We start from the raw sequence: 23,158 nt of genomic DNA on the forward strand, positions 1-23,158 counted from the left end.
AAAGAACCTTGCCAGCACAAAAAGCAAAAGGGAATTGGTTGCTCCTATTTCAATCACCACTTGTCACGTTGAGATACTGAAATACTTTGACTCAGACGTTTACCTCCATCCAAGAAAGCTGTCAAGCCATTACACTTTATCTGTTTACATTGTGCTTGGAAAACAAAACCACAAGAAATAGAGGTATTTCAGTACAGCAGTGTGTAATACTCCACATTCCACTGCACTGATCGTTTAAAAGGACTACTTATAATCAACGTCAGATTTAAAATAAGCTATAAGTCAACAATGCTACAGTATGAGAGTGGAAAAGAAGGAAACAGTAATAGAAGCAAAAATTAGCAGAGTCCTCCTGCTTCTCTTCTTTTTGCAATGTCTGCCTTTTCTTTGATTCTTTGCTTGCTTTCAATTCTGCATCAACTGTTTTAAGCTGCAGGTTATGCATGAGAAAGCACAGCAAATACCCACAGGTACCAGAGCTGCTTTCAAACCAACATTTACACCATTTTAAGTTCATGCTCACACTCTCCACCTTGCATTCCATACAACAAACTACACAGGGGATTCCTTATTTAGGCCAGAACTCTGACATAATTACTGAGCATCCACATTAACAACATTGACCTACACCAGATATCCACAACATGTAAGCAGCACCACTACTGGCCCAGAAGTGAAGTTGCATGGCTTTTGTAGTTGAATTGGCTAAAAGGCAATTTGGTGCCTACATTTAGCAACTGGCATTTTCTGTGTAGAGAGAGACGAAGTGGAGAAGACATGCCCTTTACCACCCAGGCTTCCCAATTTCTTTGCAGAATGTTACTAGTAAGGAGAGAACACAGTAGTTTGTTCTTTTTTTCACATCTTTAAAAATAAAGGGAAGAACTGGAATAAAGCATTTAGTGTTTGAAGAACTCTCTCTTTCGGGGATGGATGCTCCAGTCAGTAAACATTCCCACAGCTAACACAGACCCTCAAGTACCATGTGCAGGCTCTAGCCCTTTCCATTAAAATCTCAAGAATAAATCAAGGTTAAATTAATTGAAGGCCCTTACTATGACCTACTACTACTTAAAAACTGGTAACAGGTACAACAAACCAACTGATAATTTCACAACAAATTAACATTATTAAGATCTTGATGTCACAGGGCTCAAGTTGTTTCACACTTAAAAATACTATACATTATCTTGTCCTCTACTTATCAAAGTTCTACCAACTGCATTGTAACTTCAAAGACTCAGAGAAGAACTTTCTGAACATTTGCCTTCCATTTGTTTCTTCTGACATGAAAAAGCTATTAAATGAAGCTTTTTGTAATGCATAGTGTTTACCTTTCAGAATAGCCACTGTAACAAAACACAGAGCTGACAATAAGTGAATACAGTGTCAAGAAAAGGTTTAGAGTAATACCATAACAAGAAGTAATGAAGTCTTATTAACAGCTACTAGAAATTATTACATACACCTGCAGACATGTTCCTTGAATATACTGGCAAATCAAAGGTTAGCTTCCTATTAAAAAGGTTTAAGATAAAGAGTAAGATACACTAAGATCAAAACTATCTATGCATTTAACTTCAGGTTTTTTTTCATATCATCTACTACCTTCAAACATGGCAAAGTAAGGCCAGAATCTGTCACTCTATAGAAAATAAATCACAGCTGAGAAAATAATATCCTTGAAATATAACAAATTATGCAGCAATCTAAAACCTGTTTCTGTTTTCAGCTGGCTATAAAACCACTCATTTAATGGACTGCTTGTGTATTTCCAAAATACACACACACACAAAAATCCAAGCTATGGTTGTAAAAAGAAGATTTAGCCTGAAAATTCTCCAAGGAGTTCTGCAAAGAATTTACAACCAGCATTTATGGTTTGCTGAGGGTGGATGGGGAAATTTGGCTTTTTTTCTTTTTTTTCCTTTTTTTTTTTTTGCCAAGTTTAAAATTGAGGCATTGTGGTCTCCAACTTCCCAACATGCACTGTACAGTGAGATCAATATAACCTCTGTTCAGCAGTGAAACAGAGAGTTCCTACCCACTGGTGGGACTATTCAACTGCTCACATTTTTCTCCCCAGCAATGAGCGTTCTCTAAGATTTTATTTTAATGTCTTGTCTTACATCCTGCAAGAGAGAGGAATACTGAAAACCTTAGAGATACAGCTCAACATTGAATAAAGACAGCCTAACATGGTGGGAGGGGAGAAGGTAAGTCTTGTTTTATTCATTATTGAGAGGATCTCTGAGGCTTTCATTATTTGTCTTTTCAGGTAAGAGCAGACCAATGAAAACCTGCGTGACCCACTCCATATTAAATAAAAAAAGACTTACTGTACCTATCTCCCTGCTCCAGTGCTGACCAGAGGTGTTACTCACATTACAGGTCCAGTGAATGCTGGATCATCTCAGCGCGAATGCAAAGTCTGTGACCATGGGTCAGCAACTTCAGGGACCTACTAAACAAACAAAAACACGGAATAGAATCTGATAATCCACTAGCTCAGGGCTGCATCTAACGTTGAGAAGGTTTCACTGCTCAGAACACTTAAGGACAAACACTTGGATTACATTGCAAGTCATGGCAAATTATCCAGTTACCTCTTTGTACTTTTCAGCAAATCTTCCAAATTTCTCTATCATTTCAGCCACGAAAATAACATCCATCTTATCAGAAAAGTTTGCTGCTTCAACAGTGTAAGCCAAGAGCTGTCTTGCTGTTGCCACTGCATTAGTAAGGTTGAGCGGCATCTACACAGAGAAGAAACACAAGCGTTCTGAGGAAGAGAGATTACGTGCAGGAGAGAGGAAACACTTCAGCAATTAACAACAGAAGCATTTTCCCTGAGAGGACAGCAATCCCCACATGGATCATAGTAGTTTAATACCACCTTATGTGTTAGCAAAAACATTTTCTACAAGCCAGAGAAGCTGCATTTTTACCTGCAGCCAGACACCAGGGTGTTGTCTTGTTGTCTTAGATGGGAAGAGGCGTCACGCCAACACAATATACTGTCTATGCATACAGGGTTGGGTACATCACTGCAGAACGGTTTGGGGAACTGTGCCTTAACTAGGTAAGCCTCAAAAGAAGGCTGGAACTCAAACCAAAATGTGTAATAGATACATTGAAAATGTGGAATACTCCTTTGTATCCTGGGGAGTACTACCAGATTAGAGAAGCCTAGTTAATTCTCACTGCTTTCATCAGCCACACTGAGTCCATGTTCACAGCAACAGAGGCAGAGCAGAGTCTGACTGCTCACTCTCATAATGAAAAGAGCTGTTTTCCATTCCAGCTTCAGCCTGCCTTCTTTCTTCACAGCACATGGGCAGGACAGGGTATCCAGTTAACAAAAAACAGTGACAGCAACTTTCCTTGCCCTTTCAGTCTGAGGGGCATCTCAAAATCAACCAAACTCTTAACACAAATGTACAAGTTCCAGGGTTGTACCGAGGCACGTGCACGTCATGGTTCACCTGCACCACCAGCATTTGCAATTAAAGAAACTAGATGGAGAAACAGACTTTTGAGTTTTCCTTTCCATTAAAGCACTTGCTTTTGCAGAAATGCAGAGATTACCTGATTGAACATATAAAGAACTCGAGTCACATCATTTGCATATTGGCACCTGGAGTAGTCCTCTTCCGCCCAGTACCCTCCCCTGTCACATCTGCGCCAGGCTCTTCTCTCATCTTGTGAGTTGCCAGGATATATCCCACTGCCAGCAGAGTAACGTGTACACAGCAGGTATGCTGTGATGCCTGCCAATGTTCTAGGCCACCTGGGGAGTCAAAAGCCAGAAGAAAAAAAAAAAACCAAGAGCCAAATTTACATGACAAGTAAATAAAAGGATTAAGCACTACAACATGAAATAAAGAGACACTCAAAACTAAGCAGCTCTAAACTATTTAAAGGGCCACCTTGGCTTGCCTTCAGTATTTTCAAGCTGTTCATATTTGTGTACTATTAACAAAATGAGTTCTACAGCTAGCATGCTGCCTTTTTTTTCCCCATGAGGTTGCAGGTGGGGAGAATAAGGTGCTCATGAAAACCACTAAAATCAGTTTACAATGTTTTAATAAACATCTTGCTTACCTGATGAAAAAAGACTCCTATTAACACCATAAAACCATCTAAAGGCACAGCAGCAAGCCCTGCCAGCCTTCTCTTTGTCCTGTTCACATGCATCAACCTAACGTTACCACCACTGCATTCGTATCAAAGCTAAACTGCAGATATGAACACAGGGCTGCAGGAACTAGGCAACAGCAGCAGCAGGGACAGTTTGACCAATTCTGCAACCAAGCACAATAGCAAACAAAATAATGGGGGAAAGAAAGCGTTCATCATTTCATAAAGCACAAAAGAATTCCTTGTACTTGGGACGTGTGGAAACAAGCACTTCTTAAGAAAACTTCTGATATTCCCTCAACTTTCTCCTAACTTTACTGCATATTTTATATGTATAAATATACATATACAGATAAAAATGAGATAAAGAATAACTACACAGAGGCAAATAAACTGCAATACACCTTTAGCACACTCTGGGCATTCACGAGGTCGGAACTGACTCCATGCAACAAAGAATAGAAGGAAACCACGCCTGCATTAAACTGCAAGGCTGAGAAGAGGGGACAGGGACAAGGAATGTCAACCACTCTGCCTGCCCCTGCTTCTAGAAATGACAGCAGCCTTTGTGAATTGCTGCAGTCCCAGCATGACCTTAGTGCAACATTACACTCACTCTAGCAAGCTAACAAAACCGCCACTTTGGATCATGCCGGGCCAGTTCTGATCACGGGCAGAGCAAGCTACGGATCTGCTGGGTAGGGAGGAAGGGGATACTGTACATGTAAGCTGATCTAAGCCCTGGAAGTTTCTGTATGGGCAAATGAAAGTCCAATCAGAGCACAGAGATGAGCTACTGCTGTGCTCCCCCTTCTCATGGGTACATAAGAAGCCTTCTGCCATGAAGCCAAAAAGAAAACACGCAGCCGAGGACAACTAATAAATCAGCTGGCACAGCTGCTAGAAGACATGCAGGCCCACAAATACCTTGCATGATACACCCAAACCTCAGCTTCCAGAAGGCAGTCAGGTTTCCAGAAACACTGGCAGTGGAGTGCCAAAATGTTGTTTCCAAACCAATTCCACCTACACAGAATTTTTATTCTAAGTTTCCACATCAAAGATGCCCCTTTGAAAGGGGTCTCTGTCTCGGCCTTGACAGAGAGTTTGCCAAAACTTGATTTTTTCCACAGCATTTTAAGTTAAAATGTGTTTGGCTCTATTTTGACTGCAGGTATCACCTTACAGGACAATTTGAATTCTGTGGTCCTGACAGATGTTGCATGACACAACCTCCAAGACAAATATTTTCCCTGAAAAATAGCATGTGCCATTCTCTCCCTCACTCTTCACACCTAGTGCTAACCAATTAGAAACAGAAAAAGCAGAGCAAAACACCAGGGCTCAAGGGAAAACCAAGTTTTTCAGGAGACCTTTAATCACTATATATTGTAAGCAGGTATAATTTCTAAGCTGTATAGATCTTCTGGAATTTCTGTAGCTGTCAAATGGGAAAAAAAGTGAGGCTTTCAGTGTTTAACACTGCTTGAAAGGACATTAGATTATCACAAGATTATTTGCCCTGTCTCCCTATTCACTTCCCCTGTATTTTATCCCCTGCTGTCCCTTCTGTTATTGTCCCTTTATTCCTAATGCATTTAGTTCTCACTCACCTTCCTACACAGCATTGCAGTATCTTCTACCACAATCTACTCAAAAGACTACCAGCAATGCCAGACAGTCACAGAGCCTGTACTACCTTTGTAACCAATTTAGAGATCTACAGAAACATTTTGCTAATATACTATTCAGTTAATGATTTAGGAAGCTTTCCACTAAACCAGACATAAAAGGCAGACAATGTAAACCCAACAGCTTTCTGCCATAACTTCACATACACAAAGCCAACACAAATGTGCAGTGTCACTGAAAGAAGCATTTCATGGGGATCAGGGACTCTTTCCTCTCCTGTTCACAACAGCCCTCGTGCAAGCACAGGTTTCTTTGCAGCCCAGAGGCAAGTGAGATGCAGGAACTGATTCCAGCTGTCACTACACTTCCCTTAGTCCTTGGTTTCATGAAGTAAGTGAATGTTAACCCAGACTATTCTCAGCCAGGAACTGTTTCCTCCCAATACCTGTATGAGATGAGCTCACGAGGCACTCTCCACTCTCCATGATGCCAGCGAGGACATCACTCCAGCAGGCCCAAAAGGTGACTAATGACATGAAATTCTCATCATGCAGACAAAGGCTACACAAGTTTAGCTGCATTTTTCATTTCTTGTCAGCCTAAGCTTGAATCTTTCTCAGTTTTTCCAACTGTGAGCAGAAATTTGGACTCTATTAACACTCTTACTTCATCACTGTTTATAATTAGGTGCTCAAAATTTATCACATATACATAAGAGTAGACAGCTGTGGAGGAAAAGATGGTTCATTTATATTTAAGCACTGTAATTTCATTTCAGGGGGAAAAAAAAAGACAGACCATGAGATTATAAAAGAATCCTTTCCTTCATGCATATTAATTCTGTTTTGAAAGCATTCATTTCTTTAAACCAACAAGAACTTTTCAGCTGCAATGAGTTTTTGTAGCATAGTTTCATTAGATTACAGGTAGCCTAATATTTTTTCTTATTCTATCTTGGTAATTCTCTGAAGTCAGCATGACAATCACAGCTTTAAGATTAATTACACCCAAGGAGTAGCAGTTTTCACAAGGACAATTCTTACATTTAAGAAAGAATTTAATTGGCTACCAGCACAAAATGATTCTGACCAGTTAAAGGATTTGCTGAAGCAGAAGCGTCAGGCTGCCTTTCCAAATGCAAACTGTATTTGCCATTTCATCAGGGATATCATCTGAATAAGCCTTAAAGGAATATGTATTTTGTTAAAAGGATAGATTCCAGGATGAGGCCACTTTTTGCCTCCTCTTTATGACCTCATGCTAAACTACTATTCCTGAGCCAAAGACACTGAAGACAGACATCCACTCTCACTACATTTTGCTATCCCATCTCTGAAGGGATAAAAATCGAGATGCCAGTTTCGAAACAGCTTCCAAACTAAAATGACTAACCAGTTCCAACTAAAAAACTATAAACTCAAATTCACCTAGGATCATTTACAGCCATCTGCTCAGAACCATTTTCTCACTAGTCAAAGCCTTATTTCCATATGGTCTCAAAGGTGAAAAATTACTCTTTATTATTACTCCACCTAAACTACAAATGGAAGTCTGTTATAGTAAACCCAGAGACAGTGAACTTTTTGATAAGCTGAACATTTCCTGAAATCTTATTTCTTTCTGCTGAATTCCAGAGGGGGTAAATCCTATTACACTGAACAGTCACTGAACAGCACAGGTTAATTTAATGGAAAACACTTTGAAATAAGCCTTTACCATCTGTTTTCACCTCTAATGGCAAATCAAAGAAGAACGATTCACACTTGTATCATTAAAAAAACGCCTAAGTGATTTAAATAGATGTGTTCTTTGATGAATACAGCATGCATCTGTTTGACTTTCTTCACCTTTTATCTTAAGCAGAAAGTTCTCATTTTCTAATGTACTGCTCATTCCTGCAGCTGAAACCACCACAGTAAAACCAGGATATGCACAAGCCTTCCTTATATAAATCATTCCTCACAACGGGAAAGCAAAGCTTTTTGGTAGCTCCAAATTGCCTTTGTGCAGCAAGGGATCTTGACACCTACACCCTTAGCTAATAGTTCCCCACACTCAGACACCAGCTATGCTTCACAGAATGCATCCAGTTGGAAGGGACCTCAAAGATCATTCAGTCCAGCCCTCAACCCAGTACTGAAGGGTGAACACTAAACCATTTCCCTGAGCAGCAGACCAACACACTGCTTGAACACCCCCAGGGATGGCAACTCCACTACTGCCCTGGGCAGACCGTTCCAGTGTTTGAGAACCATTTCAGTGAAGAAGTATTTCCTAATACTCAGCCTAAACCTCTGCTGGTGCAGCTTGAAACCATTTCCTCTAGTCCTGTCACTTGACACCAGGGAGAAGAGGCTGCCCCCTCCTTGCTCCAGCCTCCCTTCATGTAGCTGTAGAGACTGATGGGGTCTCCCCTCAGCCTCCCCTTCTCCAGATGACCATAAAGATGAATCCATAGCAAATGGTCTCAGCTAGGACTAAATCTGAATTTTTGATAGGACTGCAGGTGGCCTTCTGCACTTAAAAGCTTGTGCTCTCTCCCCCTAAAAACCAAATCCCAGCAACATGCTTTACCTTTTATCTTCTTAAAATAAAGAAAAACTTATGGCCTTAGACTATCTGTACAGAAAGACAACAACTGTATAAAGAACTCTGACAGAGGGAAAGGAAGAGAAGTTCATAAGTGTAAACAAATGACCAAGCAGAAGATCAACAGAGCCAAGCAGCATAAGAACGGAAAATCAATGAGTGGGTAAAAGCAGTTACTACAACAGGAAGAAACTCTGCAAACAGCAGTGAAAGATGTGCCATGACATACACTAATTCTCAGTAGGAGCTACTGCAGGGAGGTACAACATAGAGTAGTTATAAAGGGAATTACCTTACATACAGAGAATCTATACAGAAGCTATCTGTTACAGCTGGCACCTCCAGGAGTAACGTGTTGTTAGAGTGCCCAGCAGCAGAAAGATCAGAAAAGGGAAAACAGGTGAAGAGGTGAGAACAAAAGATAAAATACTCTGCAATACCCAACACAATGGAATATTACAGCTACCACTACAGTCCCAGCAGCCATTAGAAGGAAGCATCATTCATATTATTCATTCTAACACTCACACAGGCAAAATAAACCCAAACCCTGTATTACATGTTTCTTATCTAGTGATTTTTGTCACATGGGAGTAGGAAGGTTTAAAGACAGAATGATAATCTGTGGAAAAACTTCTGGCAACACGTGGTCCAGCTAGCTCACATCATCCATAAAGTGGTGCTGCATCCTAATAATTTCAGTTCTATGTTCCAAATATCATAGTTTACTTTCCATCTCTAGCAAAGATGCCAGTTACCAGGCTTGAAGTTTAACATTTCTTGCTACTGTTGTGTGCACTTCTTTCAACACATACTAATGTAGAACAGGTAAAAATCCATTAGGTAGCATTTACAAACAGCCACATAGGAGCCTTTAAAACATAACACTTTAGTTGAAAAAAAAAAATCAAATGGACTTTTATCTGGATTAACAAAACAAAAGACCCCAAACCAACAAAACAGAACCAAAACAAACAAAAAATAAACAAAAAACCCCCAAACAACGAAAACCAAGCAAAGGGAGGTCACCAACCTGAAATCTCCTTTGTTGTTCACAACCCTCTCTGGAGGGCAGTACTGCGCAGAACTTTCTAACACCACAATGTCTACCGTCCTTGTGTTATTCCCACGCCTTGTTTGCACATGGCAACCCCAGTTTCCTGTAGAGCCAGCCTGAATGTTTGAGATTGTCAGGGCACTGGGAAGATAAAATACACAAATAAAATCCAACAGCCATGCAATAAAATTTATAGAAGCTTTAACCAAAAGAACAAAGTACAGAAAGGCAACAAAAGAATTACATACAAGTGACCTTACCAATCCAGAGCTATCAATGGTTTCTAATTAGCAGAAGAATAACTGACTATTCTAGCTCTCAGTTTTGCCAAGGTAAAAGGAAAAGAACAGCCATGGGAAACAGTTCTTTCACTACAGAAAGAAGAGATGAGAAGTCCAAATCCCCCAAGTGTTACCATTGCTTTTCAACACAAAATGTTCAGTTGTTCCAGCATGGCAAAACTAAAATAACTTCCCAAATGCACAAGTTGTGATTAAGTTAGAAGCCCTAATTTACTAATACAATTCCAGGATATGCAACCATGCTGTAGATGCTGAATGAGTCAAAAATCTGCTGCAGGCAGAATGAACTACACTTATAGATCTCTGCTGGAGAACTTCAATATCACCAACTGCAGTGTGCTCAAAAGGGAGAGGAAAGAATTAACAAGCAGTTTACTTAAATGCCTTGTTTTCATAATTTTAATGTTCCAAGAGAATAAACATATCCTACTACAAACATTTCACATGAACTGCATTGAGTAATCCTTGGAGATAATTAAAACCCAACTGCAACAGTTCTGGGCAACCTGCTCTAGCTAACTCTGTTTTACACAGGTAAGTGATTGAATCCCCAGACCTCCTCTCCTCAAGTTTTGTGACCAGACCCAGGTAATTTAATAGATATGTGAAGACAGATTATTTCCCTGCATGGAATGCTTCTGTCCATGTAGAGTCAGTCAGCATGGATATTGAAAGGGCCTCACTGGTGGTTATGTCAAAAGTCCCTAAGTCAGAGCAGAAAACAAGGAGCAGGAAATACATTTTGGCTTTAGGGATTATTCACCTTGCAATCAGTGAGCAGTTATGGATCATGTTTTTTTCAACAAAAATACCCTGTGACTCATTAGTTTCCACTATCTTTCCATCCTGATACCACAGGACTTGCATGTCTTGATCAATATAGGAAGCCATACATTGGAAGGGCAGACTATCTCCTTCAAACACAACCTGCCGGTGAGACGGAGTCATGTAGAATGAGGGCAACTCCAGTGGAGGCTCTAGAACACAAGAGAGAAACCCACAATTAACAACATCAGCCTGCTTTTTATATGCAGTTTTCAAAAGAGCTTAAAAACACACTGAGTATCAATTATTGATCCCACTCCTTGCAAGCTGCAGCTGGCAAGATTTATACCAATTTTCATGGAGAACTATCAATTCTCATCCTATTATCAAAATGTGCATCCTTAATGTCATGATAAATAGAAACTGAGATGAAAATGGTGATGTATTTTATTTCTTAAGAATAACTCACTAATAAGGTTTCAAAATGACAAATACATGAGATTTATTATTTAGAGGAGGAAAGGAGTGGAAGAAACAACATGTGACTGCAACCCTCATTCCCCATCTCTCTGTGATGAGGGAGTGGGGAAGAGGTACAGCAAGCTAGGGGCAAAGTTAAGCTTGGAAGGAAGGGAGAGGTGGGGCAAGGGATTTTGTAAGGATTTTTTTACATTCCTCATTATCCTACTCTTTGACTGGCAACAAACTCATTTCCTCAAACTGAGCCTGTTTTACTTGTGACCATAAGTGGTGAGTGATCCCTCTGCCCTTACTGTGACCCACAAGCCTTCTGTTGTATTTTCTCTTCCCTGTCCAGTTGCAAAGTGGGAGTGACAGAATAGCTTGGTGGGCACCTGACAGCCAGGGTCAACTCACCACACCACTATCATGGAAGTGCTGAGTTTTGGGGAAGCAAAACAAAGCAAGGAAACTCTGTTGGCTAATATCAACAGATTATGGAATATGCTACAAACCCAGCTGTCAGGAGTGCTTACCACAGGTTAGAAGCTCCTGCTTAACACCAGTCACTGTCTGTGACTGCAGTGACTTGGGATACACACACTTAGTTTCACGTACAGTTATATTTCTTTCTTTTAACCACTGATGCATCCACAGTATGTTGCAGTCACAAAGAAGATAATCAGTCTGAAATTCTCTGCAACACAAAATAGGTATTCAGAGTGACAAAACACAATGCTGACAGGTCTGAAAGCTCTGCAATGCCTCTCCTCATCACAAACAGACAAGCAGACAACCCTCACAATAAAGTGGAGTTGCCTATGACTCCCTATTGGAAGATACCCTCCTAAATCCTCTGCATGTTGTGGTCTGAGATCAGAAGTACACCCTCCCCAAGAAAAGGAATCCTCTCCATGACTGAGGAACATCTAATACTTATGCATGAAAAATATTTCTAGTCATTCCTTTCATGGAGGGAGTTCCCATTATTTAAGTGAGCAATAACAAGGAACTGCTTTAATACATATCACCAGAACAGAAGAATGCACTTCATTGCTTCATGTTAGCCATCAATGCTCTCACAGTAAAAACAACAGAAAGATAAAAATAGCCTCTCACCTACTTCTCTTTTCAGAGTCAGTACTCACACAATTTCAATGAGTATTATTCTGTTCTATGTGAAAATCACATAAAGCAGGCTTTTTTCCCTTTGATTTATAAAGTCTTCTCTGTACAATTCCTTTCTACTAGAAAGCCATACTACCCCCCACCCCCCAGAAGTCTGTTGTAGTCAGCTAAATGAAAAGGAACATAAATATTGTATCTGTTTAGAAACAGTTAAAAATGTATCAAAACCGTACCACGGTGTCTACACTGGTTTTACCTCCAGTGGGAACAACGTTTCTTTCTGTTTGCAAATGTCTAGAGGATAGCACAACATCACAGGCAGAACACTTCAAACACTAAATCAACATTCCTGTGAAACTTCATTTGGTCTTTGTTCACAGGAATTCCTCCAGACACACACATTTTTAATAGCAACACTTATATCCAGGTTCTCTTGTCAGACCTGTGATGTTTTTGGACAGCAACCTTTATGTACACAATTAAAATACCAGGAATAACAACTCAGGAACAATTAAAAGAAGCCAGAGGAGGGAAAGAAACATTTTCCTTTATAAACAAGAAATTAAATTGGTGTCAAAGACAGGAGTCAGAGATTTTGAGAAAGTCCCAGTACAGTGAGCCAGCTGTCATGACTACCAGGACGAAATGCAGGGTAATCATCTGCACTGATAATTCTTTTAATTTACTTTCTTCCTTGCACACAATTACAACTCTCATGAGATTAAGGGAGAAAAAAAAAGGAGGTTGAGCTGCACTCATTGCTATGGGTTAACTATATTGTTCTACAAGCACTAAGATCTTCCTTAAAACTATTTGTTACCTTTGTTAAAAAGGAGCAAAATGTTATTTATTTAATATGAAGACAAAACTGATGCACACAGAATGAACCCTTCATAAGCCCAGATGCTGGTATAGCTTTGGTGTCTCAGAACCATGCAAGAAACAGCAAGCAGCTTTTGAAGGCAGTTGTACAAACACAGCAATATCTGTACACAGCTTTCCCATGTCCTTGTTCAGATAAAGAAAGCACTGTTACAAAATTCAGAAGTAAACCCACCAAGCTGTAATACAAGAAGTGTAGATAAGATGTCTTCTGTTAAGACTATAAATGATCATGCAAATTAAGATTAGATGCACTAAGTACTTACAGAGACTTTAGTGAACCAAGGTGATCAAATGTTCCCTGTGTCAGTGTAGAAAACAGATTCCCAGAGAGATTCCTAGGAAGTGAAAAATATGATCTGAACTCATGGTCAAGCTTTGAAATAAACCTACAAGACACCATGGGGACACTGTGTCACCTCACAAGACTCTGAGAATGATACTCAGGTCTGATAGCTCTTTTTAAATCCCCAAATAAACTCTTTCAAATAAATGTTTTAGCAGAAGTTGTTTAAAATTTGCAACAAGGACTGACAGCAAACACTTTAATGTAGAGCAGTAACTAGCACATACTAAGTATGTATGTTTCAAGACGTTTAAGATTCACTTTGTTGTTCACAGGGAATTGATGTGTTGCCATGAGCAAACTCTAAGAAGCCTGTTTGATCCAGCAGAATATTCTAAGGAGAGCACATCCCATTTTCTCTGTATCAGTGAAAACACTGTGAAAGAAGCTAACAAGAAGGGCAAAGGAAAAACCCTCCATAAACTTACATGTTATTTCCTTAACTGAATGAATGTGCAACAAAGCCAGCAAAGCACAGACACTACCAGATTCCATAATCCTGCAGTATTATTCTAGGGAATATATTTCATACAGTCTGCTACTCCCCCACCCACACTCTGGAAAATGGTTGCAAAGCAGACAGAGCACTGAGCAGTATGGGTTTGGCTGCCCCTGATGCCCTTCTTGCTTTTTGTTGCGGGGTTGTTTTCATTGGTTTGTTGATTTTTTGGAGGGTGGTTTTTTGTGCTGCTGAGTAACAAACCACAATGGCAGCCACACTGCAAGGCTTTCAAGTGGACACTGAAAACAAACTGCTGCCACTGAAACAAGGAATGTTAACGTGCATAAGGCTAAAACTTAAGAAGTGAAACAATACACAATGAATTATACTTACAATCTAATAAGATTTGCAAGTCCTCTAAATATATCTGCATTCAGGCAGCCTATTCTGTTATTGGTTAGGTCTCTACAAATAGGAAAAAGAAAAAGCAGTAACTGGAATAAACTGCTTTAATTGCCAGTGACAAACAGCCTGCAAACAAAAGTGTTTCAACTAAAATTAGAGTGACACACTGTATCATACATCTATTTAGTCTTCTTCAGCAAAATCCAAAAGGTTTAGGGTTTTGGTGTACATCTGTGAACACAAGAGTCCTCATTCCATTTCCAAAATACTAATGGTTTGCCTCCATGCAGCCAAATGAGCCAATCCTTACCAGTAAATGCCCTTAGAGCAGGCTTGGCTTACATCACCACGAGAGAAATGTGGGTATTTGTACAGTATATTCATCACATGCACTACATGCCTTAACTTCCTGATGTGCCAGAGACACCTCTACTAGCACATTTACATAAATAAGACAATTTCTATGTCTTTAGTTACATAAGTATTTAAACATTACATATTTGCCAATGTAGGTCTTGAATCAAATTGTCAAACATGTCTTAAAGAATAAAAATTGCAAGTAGCAACAGTCCAGAATTTTCTTCAGCTTTACTTTTATGGTCTTTAATTACCAAAAAAAGTCTTCTTTTAAGTGAGCCAGGTCATATGAGCAGTGAGAAATGAACTTAGATGCTACAAAACTTTAAGGCAAGCTGTATGCTGACTAAAGAAGGAAGGGAAAGGCAGCAAAATCACTGAGACTTAAAAGCTGTCCTAGATACTCTGAAATTTGAAGACTATATAAAAAGAAAGAAAAAGGGAAAAAAAAAAAAAGATGAAGAAAGGCCATCATGCTGAGGTTTGTTTTTCAAGTTTCATCTGGGACAGAATTTTTCCAGCCAAGGCATAAATCCCAAAAAATGTGTTAATGGGAATGCTGGCACGACCTTCAGTAGAGCAGCATTAACAGCCCTGTAACTTCAGTGTAGCATTAACAGCAAGGGACTCTCTGTTCCACTATGACCTTTGGAAAAAAATATTAAGTTTTAAACTCCTCATGAGTTTTTAACAAAGCAAGATTTGATGGCATCAAAGCTCTGAATGAACTTTCACTGAGTGATGCTTCAAGTCACCAAAATACAAAAAGAGGGGGGGAGGAAGAATACAAAAGACTGTCTGTAGGAACAAGTGAGACTGCCAGTTACACGCAGTGGATACTCTTCAGTCCTAAGACTGAAAGCAGACTTTGTTTTGTACATACATATAACTGTGTGTGTACAAACTCAGATAGCATACACATATTCAACTTTTAATATACAATAGCTTTGCTGTCCAAACTTCCAGAACCTAAGCCTGACTCTACTCTCAATGAGTTTTTGTCTGTTTAAACTGACTAGCTGGATATACTACTTACAGTCTCTTCAGAGATGAAAGCCCCAGAAAAGCTCCTGGATCTATGGTACTAATGAGGTTGTTCTTAAGGTCCCTGGGGAGAAAAATTAAGACATTTACCACAAACTACACTTTTAAAACAGAGAGGTGTGCATTAAGAGACACTTAATTTGCCCCAGCTCGTTTGAAAACTGTGCTAGAGCACCGCACCACACATTTCTACTTGCTCTAACTTTGCAAATCTGTATTTGAACTAGGAAGCAGAATAGAAACATTCTATCAGTTCCTATCACATGAAAGGATGGTAAGTCAAAGATACTTTGAATAGATTACACTTGCTCATTACACAGCACAAGACTGTTTAGCGCAGTGCTATCTTCTTCAGCCTGCCCAAGTTTCAGTACGTCAGTAGTGCCCAATCTCTACCAAAAGAAACAAAAGAAGATCCTATAAATACACCAAAGTCACAACATTGCAAGTTTCCACCAAGGTTACTGGCACAAAAGCAAAGGAATCCAAATAAAGTGGGTGGAAAAAAAAAAACCTTGGAGCACTGATTCTTAAATCTTAAGTTTCCAGAAGAGGAGAGTGTAAGAAATGCAAAGCAGCTACGTCCTTAAACTGCTGAATTAATTGTACAAGTGATGGAGGAGTTTCAACACCTAACTGGAGATATTTTGCTGATACAGCTTAATTCAAAAGGTCACAGAAAGCATCTGCCAGCATCTCCACAGTTTTAAACAAACTTTCTCAACGCATGAATGCTACAATTATTTCCACCTCCTTATTCACCCGAGATTTTTGCTACTCTGCTGCTATCCTGGGGCTGGACTAGATCTTCAGAGGGCCCTCCCAGGCCCTGCCATTCTGTGATTAAGGAATAGAATGTTAAACTGTTGAATACAATGGTCATGTTTAAAATGGTTACTGTGGCTTTTTTCCTTTTTCTCCACTGGCTATTCCTTTAAGTTTGAGAAATTATTAATTACAAGAGGAATTCCTCTGCAAACTTGCAAGAACATACAAAGCAGGAAAATGCATGCACCTTTAAATGGCTTCTGGTAGTTTTTTCAGTTCTTTAGAGAAAATTGGATTTGGATTCATAGAGCAAATGTAAATTACATCTCAAACTAATTAGAGTTTCAAGTATTTCCTGTCTGAAATTGTAGCAAGTTACAGCAAATCTGTCAGCAGATGCCTTTATTACCTAAGCAAGGATGTCAAAATAACCTGCAAAGATCTAGAATGCCATCACTGCTGATAACCTTGCTTCTCTGGCACGATGCCTTCTTTCCACAATAAAGCTCATCTGCCAGGACAGAAGACAAATCTTTCTTCTGGCATGTGGGGGATTGAATGGTGGAAGTGTTTCAATTTATTTAGGCCAGGTGATCTGGATTGCAGCCTTCAAGTTTTAGAGGAAGAATAAAATACTTTTAATCCCTTGAAGCCAAAAGATGTTTGGAATTCTTCCTAGATGTTGTGAGATGATTATGAAACTGGCTACCTTCCCAGTCAAATGGCCTAGAAAAATCCTTATCTCTGAAGTTTCTGCTTGCTCCCAGGTAGATCAACCTGCCAATCCCGACCTTCTACCAGCTGGAAAAAAGCTGACTGTAAGAGAAGCTGCAATGCTTCTGATCCCATAGGTGATGTATCATTTGAGAGGGAAAGTGGATACAGGAAGCAAAACGTGTCCAGGAATTACTCCCTCAGACGCACTCCCATTTCCTCCCCCCCTCTCCTTCAACATACACCAAAGTTGTTAAGTAAGCTGCAAAACTGTTAAAATAAACATCAACAAACTTACAATGAATCTGGTCTCTTTCAGAGGCTCCGATTCATCTGCTTCCCCTACAAACACACTCTACACTTGTTTGACAAAGACTTTGACAATTCATAGGAAATTAGAGAAATAATTTTCTTTACAACTTAACTTTTCTAATCATGAAACCAAGAGTAACAAAGCAAACCCAGTCATCACAGCATTCGAGTGAGCTCCCCCCTGAAACTGCCCTAATTTCACCTGCAGGTGAGATTATCCCTTGATGCTGTTACATGACACTCATATTCAGGAAAAGATGCTTAACTATGTTAACTCCTCAATCACAAAAGAATACAACAAATTAAAGAACACCTCTTTTAAACCAGGCAGTCAGTTCTCAGAATTATTAATGAAACAAACAGTGTATCACTTAGTTTCTAAAGTAAGAAGTGAAAGAAGTGCTTACAATCTCTCCAGAAGGTGCAATCCAGTGAAAGAACCATTCTTCAGCTCTGTTATTTTATTGTTACTCAGAATTCTGTAAACAGAGACAAGAACAGCATATTGTAAGTTGGTAACAAACTGCAGCCTGCTCATCTGGTATAAATCCTTTTGTCTAGCAACCTTTTCATCAAAGTACAATGCCGAGTCCAAAGGTCATTGTCCAGCACCGCTTAAATATTATGTTACGTGCCATAAATGGCAAGCAAGCTTGCTTAATTATAGTCTGAAAGAAAGTACACCCATAGAGGGTCATCACAAAGACCAACATTGGAATAACAGACAACAAGCATTAAGCAACTCAGCCACAAATTCAGCATTTTGTGCTTCCATACCCATTGTGGTTTTTGGAACCATGCAGTGCCTCACCTGCTTCCCATTTCCTCTGCTGCCACCCTCTGCCCCTAGCACACACTTTTTCCATGTGGTGCCACCTTTCCCAGCCATCCCTCACACATTCATCCTTCTCCTCAATGCAATCTTAAAATATCTACAAACAAAGTCAGCAAGCATTCCTTTATTTCTGTCTATCCTTTGTTCTCTCCAAGGACCACACAACTGCAAATGCCTTCTTCCACATGACTAACTGGATCAGGCCCATCTAGACCAGTACCCTATTCGCCCATCACAGCCATCTGCAGATGCAAATTAACCTCAGGTAAGGAAATCCCTTGTACAGCTAGGTGCTTCCTCTCTCAGGACTTGCTTTCTACACAGCTACCTATTTCTCTGTCACAAAAAGCCAATTTTTCCCTTTGAACCACTTAAAATTTTGGCATCTGCACTACTCCTCATGAAAGGTTTCACAATACAAATCTCCGTTCCAGGAAGAACCCCTCATCTCATTCCTTCTGAACACAGCTCCAGCCAGCTTCATCTGATGCTCCCCACTTCTTACACTGACACAAGCAGTAATTACTCCCCACCCACCTTCTTTACCTCATGTAATTATGTAGAAACCTAGATAGTCCCTTGCCAGGCAGGAGTTTCAGATTTTACTTACTCTTCACACGCAAGTAATCTTGTTTAGTCTTCATTTCTCAGCTCTTCCCAGCTTCACTACACTAAAATAATCTGAGACAAGACCACCAGAATGGCAATAGTACTCAACACACAGACAAACCTACAGAGTGGGAAAATGTTGGTTTGTTTGCTGCCATTTTCCAAGCACTTTCTAATGTCTGAGTTGCCTTTACCACTTGTACTAAGAACTAAAGATTTCTGGCCAGCTCAGTGCCCATCACTTTAAATACAAAGACAGAATTATCATCATCCCCAATACAGTTTTCATGTTTCTACTGTTCTGCTTCTGTTATTCTACTGCCCAGTTGTTAGTTCATAAACTTCTTCCCAAATTCTGGACTTTACCCTCATGAAGCAGCTCGCCAAACTCTGCCAACTCCCTACTCATGCTGTTTTACAGGTCATTAGGAGATAGGCAGTACATCACAGGTCTCTAAGAGTCCACTCAGCTGAGAGGGCTAGCTACTTCCACACTCACTTCTTATCCTTTGACCAGTTCACACAATGATTTTTTCATTTTAGGATGCTCCATTATTTTCATCAAGGGACTCAGATATGTCTTTTGACAAAGTATCTTGTTCTATCAGCAGGATCATGCCTTGAAATGTTTTGCTTATTCAGAGTAACTCCTCAGGTTTGTGAGGAAGCACTTCTCATTACAGGAGTTTTACATTTTCCAGAGTACTTCCCTCTCTCTCTCTCTCCAGGTATTCAATACATTTAATATTAATTCTACTGCTCCATTCAACACAAACACCACATGTAGCTCCCTTCAACTCCTGATGCCCCTATAAAAATCAGCATTCCCATCCCCTCCAGTCCTCAAAAATCAAGTTAACTTTAAGCAAGACTTTAGACATTCATCATTTGACTTTTTCATGCCCAAGTTCTAGAAGCTCTCCAGCGCACACCATCTTATCCTGGAAATTTACTCAGTCTGTCAGTTTGTTCCACAACTTCTGCTATAGTCACTTCAATTTCAGACAGGTCCTCTATCAAATGCATTCTGCAGATGCAACACGTCTCTGCTCCTTCATTTACACCAATGCCATCTGAGGGTTGGATAACTGCTGCTACACTTAAAATTGCCACTAAAAGATTTCTTTGCAGTCTACTACATCTTTCAGATATCCTTTACAATAGCCATAAACCACACACACCACACACCCCTCGTTGCTCTGATGTGTAAAATTTATTATCTAATGACAAGGATTACTGTTCCAAAATATATCATGGATCAGATAAAGCTAAAGTACAAATACTGCCCTTCTGACACAATCATATAGACTGGAAGTAGTTTTTTTCCCTCCAGGTTGCTCAGATTGCCTCAGGCCCTCAATGGTTTAGACAAACACAGGGCAAGCAGTTTTTTGTCTCAAAACTCTGAGTCACTCTCTCTCTCTCAATCTCACATGCAGAGAATCAAGACAGATGAACAAACTGTTTGAATCTTTTCATTTCCAGTCTGATAGATGGAAAGTTTCAAAGCTTTTGAAGTTAGGATTAAATCATTCTACCAAAGTAATAGTTCTGATACTAAAAGGAGGTGAACTCATTCCTTCCCCTTACCCTTTACAGTCACAGCAGCTCATCTCAAACCACCCCTGGTGCCCAATGGGCAGCTAAGATTAGACTACAAATTTACTCAATACATCTTCCAAGAGATTAATTTATATCACATGCAAAAGCATAATCAACATATTATGCTGCAGCATCAGCTAATCCCAGGTGAAAACTGATCAGAGGAATAGTGGAAAAGATGAGCAAAAGAAAATCTAGAAATATCCTGAGAATGTGCTGTTGTATGCACCTATGATGCCTGTAATAGCCAGCAGAGTGTCAGCTAAGAAATCTGCTCTTGTCAAGATACAGCTCTGGAGTCAAATACATTAAGCTACCTTACAGGAATGAAAGAAGGAAAACTGCCCTTTGGCTGCAGCTGTGATAACCTAGAGGACCAAGTAAATGAAAGGCAGAGGGTGGTTTTTAGAAACTGATGTACAAATCAAAACTAGCAAAATGGAAGCCTTTGAAACGACTTTCATTTCTACTCACAGAGAAAGAAGTTCCAGCCTAAACAGCAAGTGTTATTTGTAGAAGTGGCAAGTACAGAATTCATTCTTCAAATCTACCCAGAGCAAAGGACACCTTGATTTCTATGTCCTCCCTGGTTTCAGACATGTATGCAAGAAGACAGAATAATCAAACACAGCAATGAATGAAAGACCTTATAAAGAGCCTCCTTAATAGTTAATGCAAAATGAACTTCTATAAAGCCCAGCAGCTGCAGCAAGAAAAAACACAGATCAATTTCAGACTTAGGGATAAAATAAGAAAACAAACCAAACCACAACAAAACCCCAAATCCATGAGGTTCACAAAACATCCAAGCCAATCTTAGGAGTTATTGATTTTATCTGCACTTTTTCCAGAGAAAGGAGCTATTCAAGATGGAGCAGAAACCACTTCAAAAGTAGCTATAAGTGACTCAACTATCTTTAAACTAAATAAAAATTACTGTTCTGTTAAAAAGAAAAAAAAAAATTAGTTTTCTGACACTGCCTGTAAAATAATAAGCCTAAAGTAGAAGCCTTGGAATATGTGTGCACTAGGTAAATTTCTCTCTAGAGTGTGATGTACAAATTATAGTCAGGCTGATTTAGTATTTGCTCTGCAGAGGCTGTTAGTTGCTCAACCATAAAGGTTTAGTACAATAAATGATAGATTTTACAACACTCCATATAATCTAAGACATTTCCTCACACTTCAAACTGTTGTAAGTGTAATCTTCTTAAAAATGCAGTTTAAAACTTGCTATTAATATATTTAGTCTATACATTATTTGAAGTGTGAAGGGATGTGGCGTAAGACGACCAAAGCACGATAAAGCATTCACCTCAAAGTAGACATTTTATAGTCACTTCCACAATTTCTGTGCATTAATGTACAGTGAAATGATGGACTATTATGTACCACTTAGTCACAGAAAGTTATTTGTGATCAATAATAATTCTAAGCTACCAGTTTAAGATCATAATTTTTCCTAAGAGGCAAGTAATTCTGGAAATACACAAACTTCTCCATCATTAAGAAGTTGAACGGGAAAGTGGTAGAGAGCTACTCAGCCCCATCTTGTTCAACTTTTCTTTGACAAGTGCCTTTGCAACGTAAACAATGCACCCAGAGGTTTCATCAAGAGGTTTCCACAGCCCTGTATCTTCAAGCTCCAGATCAGATTTTTTTTCCTTTCCTTTTAAACAGTATCTGCTTGGAGCAAATCAATTTTGTGTCCAGCTCTTGCAGAACAGAAAATAAAATGTGGAACTAGCACATGGAAACAGGAATTAACACAAAAGACTTGGAAGAAAAGGCAACTTAAAAGTAGGTTCTAGAAAGCATTATGGACAGTCTTTCAAGGCACCTTAGAGCAACACATTTCCCTCTCCTTTGAGCAGAATGGCTGCAGAGAGAAAGAGGAGATCCGAAATAATGTGCATTGAAAAAAATCAAACAAACTACAATACCACCACAAAACCCCCACACCAAACCCATGCCAAGAACTTGCTAAAATGTCCCTTTAATGAGTATGGCTTGGATCTGAAAGCCCAGTTTCCATTTTTCTCCATAAAGTGGTGGGGAAATTTGGCAAAGCTCTGCACAGAAACTCAAGTCTTGCTGTAACTTCCTGGCGAGGCCTTTAGCTGTAGAAGCCCACTCGCTAGCCCCCACAACATAGCTATGCAGTCAAACCCAAAGGCTGTCCTGTGGAGCACTAAAAGCTTTAGCAATAGATAGTAAAGGTCTAGTAATCAGCCTTTTCCCTCCCCCCTAGCTCTGTCAAAAATGAAAAGGCTTTATTTGTTTATAGCCTGAGAACAAGGTGAGAAGGACTAAGTGGAAAAAAATAATTGTTCTACGAAAACATTTGGTTTTGTCAGCTATAAACCAACCATCAGTGAGACAGCAGCCAACTCAACAGGAATTTAGAATGCACCTCCAAACTTCACAAATGGATTAGCTCATAGGATACTATAAAAATACACACACACATCCTTTAACACTATGGCAAAACAGTCAAAATGGCCTCCAAGAAGCCTCCATGAAGACTGGGAGAGTGTAACCTCCAGCTGAACGCTCCAGTGGCTTCCAGAGCACGTTTCAGGAGACTCAAACAGAGCCAGGAAATAGAAAATAAATCAGATCATTTCATGATGATGGCTGTATACTCTGAGGACTGGGAAAGCAGCCACCAGCAAAAATTGGACTAAAATAACCATCTGTACAACCAAGAAAAATGCTCTCTGCTGAAAGCTGTGAACTTGCAAAAAGAAAGGCATTCTCTGAAGTTTAT

At 39.6% G+C, this 23,158-nt stretch overlaps 1 protein-coding gene across 3 annotated transcripts in view; it reads right to left on the bottom strand.

Moving 5' to 3' along the window:
* The window catches only part of ADGRA3 (adhesion G protein-coupled receptor A3), a 44,771-nt gene that overhangs the window by 12,824 nt on the left and 8,789 nt on the right, over nucleotides 1-23,158 (bottom strand). For 2 of the 3 annotated variants that reach the window (XM_068149299.1, XM_068149300.1), the window contains exons 2-10: nucleotides 17,750-17,821; nucleotides 15,541-15,612; nucleotides 14,136-14,207; nucleotides 13,221-13,292; nucleotides 11,481-11,641; nucleotides 10,484-10,697; nucleotides 9,395-9,559; nucleotides 3,589-3,790; nucleotides 2,607-2,756 (exon numbers count right to left, since the gene is read on the bottom strand). In XM_068149299.1, the coding sequence (XP_068005400.1) occupies nucleotides 2,607-2,756; nucleotides 3,589-3,790; nucleotides 9,395-9,559; nucleotides 10,484-10,697; nucleotides 11,481-11,641; nucleotides 13,221-13,292; nucleotides 14,136-14,207; nucleotides 15,541-15,612; nucleotides 17,750-17,821 (1,180 nt within the window). Of the gene's footprint in view, nucleotides 1-2,606; nucleotides 2,757-3,588; nucleotides 3,791-9,394; nucleotides 9,560-10,483; nucleotides 10,698-11,480; nucleotides 11,642-13,220; nucleotides 13,293-14,135; nucleotides 14,208-15,540; nucleotides 15,613-17,749; nucleotides 17,822-18,153; nucleotides 18,180-23,158 lie in introns of those variants that run through there. The other variant, XM_068149301.1, reaches the window with a different exon arrangement.

Source organism: Melanerpes formicivorus, unplaced genomic scaffold (assembly GCF_026170545.1).
Source record: "Melanerpes formicivorus ecotype bairdi unplaced genomic scaffold, bMelFor1.0.p_v2 SCAF_18, whole genome shotgun sequence".
In the NCBI taxonomy this organism is placed as follows: domain Eukaryota; kingdom Metazoa; phylum Chordata; class Aves; order Piciformes; family Picidae; genus Melanerpes; species Melanerpes formicivorus.